Source organism: Penaeus monodon, chromosome 15, assembly GCF_015228065.2.
Source record: "Penaeus monodon isolate SGIC_2016 chromosome 15, NSTDA_Pmon_1, whole genome shotgun sequence".
NCBI classification, from domain to species: Eukaryota; Metazoa; Arthropoda; class Malacostraca; order Decapoda; family Penaeidae; genus Penaeus; species Penaeus monodon.
The window spans coordinates 5,318,773-5,319,256 of record NC_051400.1 but is presented as its reverse complement, the minus strand read 5'-3'; the positions used below and the strand labels follow the sequence as shown (position 1 = coordinate 5,319,256).

Here is a 484-nt window from a genome sequence, read left to right as displayed (position 1 = left end):
TCACCCATTCACTTACCTTTGACTTTTTTCTGGCAAAGGGGTTCAATCTTACGGGGTTCCATGGTGCTGTTCTGATCTCCGACCCCAAGACATCCTGAGCCGTTGAACCCAAGGGCATAAACATCATCGTCTTTGGTTACTATGACGGCTTCGTTGCCTAGGCTGCCTGAAATTTCAAGTTTTGCGTTCTCAGTGGAAGTTCTTTGCACTTATTATCTACTTGGAAATCAATGGTTTTGCTTTTTTAATGGTTTTTGATAGTAGCACTTATTAGTTACTTATAAATCAATGGTTTTGTTTTTTTGATGGTTTTTGATAGTAGCAGTTATTAATTACTTATAAATCAATGGTTTTGTTTTTTTAATGGTTTTTAATAGTAGCACTTATTAGTTACTTATAAATCAATGAGTAAATAGTGAAGGTATAAAGTTTATGGCTCTCCATTAATATAAAACCAATTTCTTTCATAAAAATCCTGGTATAA

The 484-nt window shown here is 33.9% G+C and overlaps 1 protein-coding gene across 1 annotated transcript in view; it reads right to left on the bottom strand.

Moving 5' to 3' along the window:
* The window catches only part of LOC119581709 (RCC1 and BTB domain-containing protein 1-like), a gene marked incomplete in the record, with an annotated part of 27,771 nt that overhangs the window by 25,005 nt on the left and 2,282 nt on the right, over positions 1–484 (bottom strand). Inside the window, 1 exon segment of the mRNA XM_037929834.1 lies at positions 17–166. Within this exon segment, the coding sequence (XP_037785762.1) occupies positions 17–166 (150 nt within the window).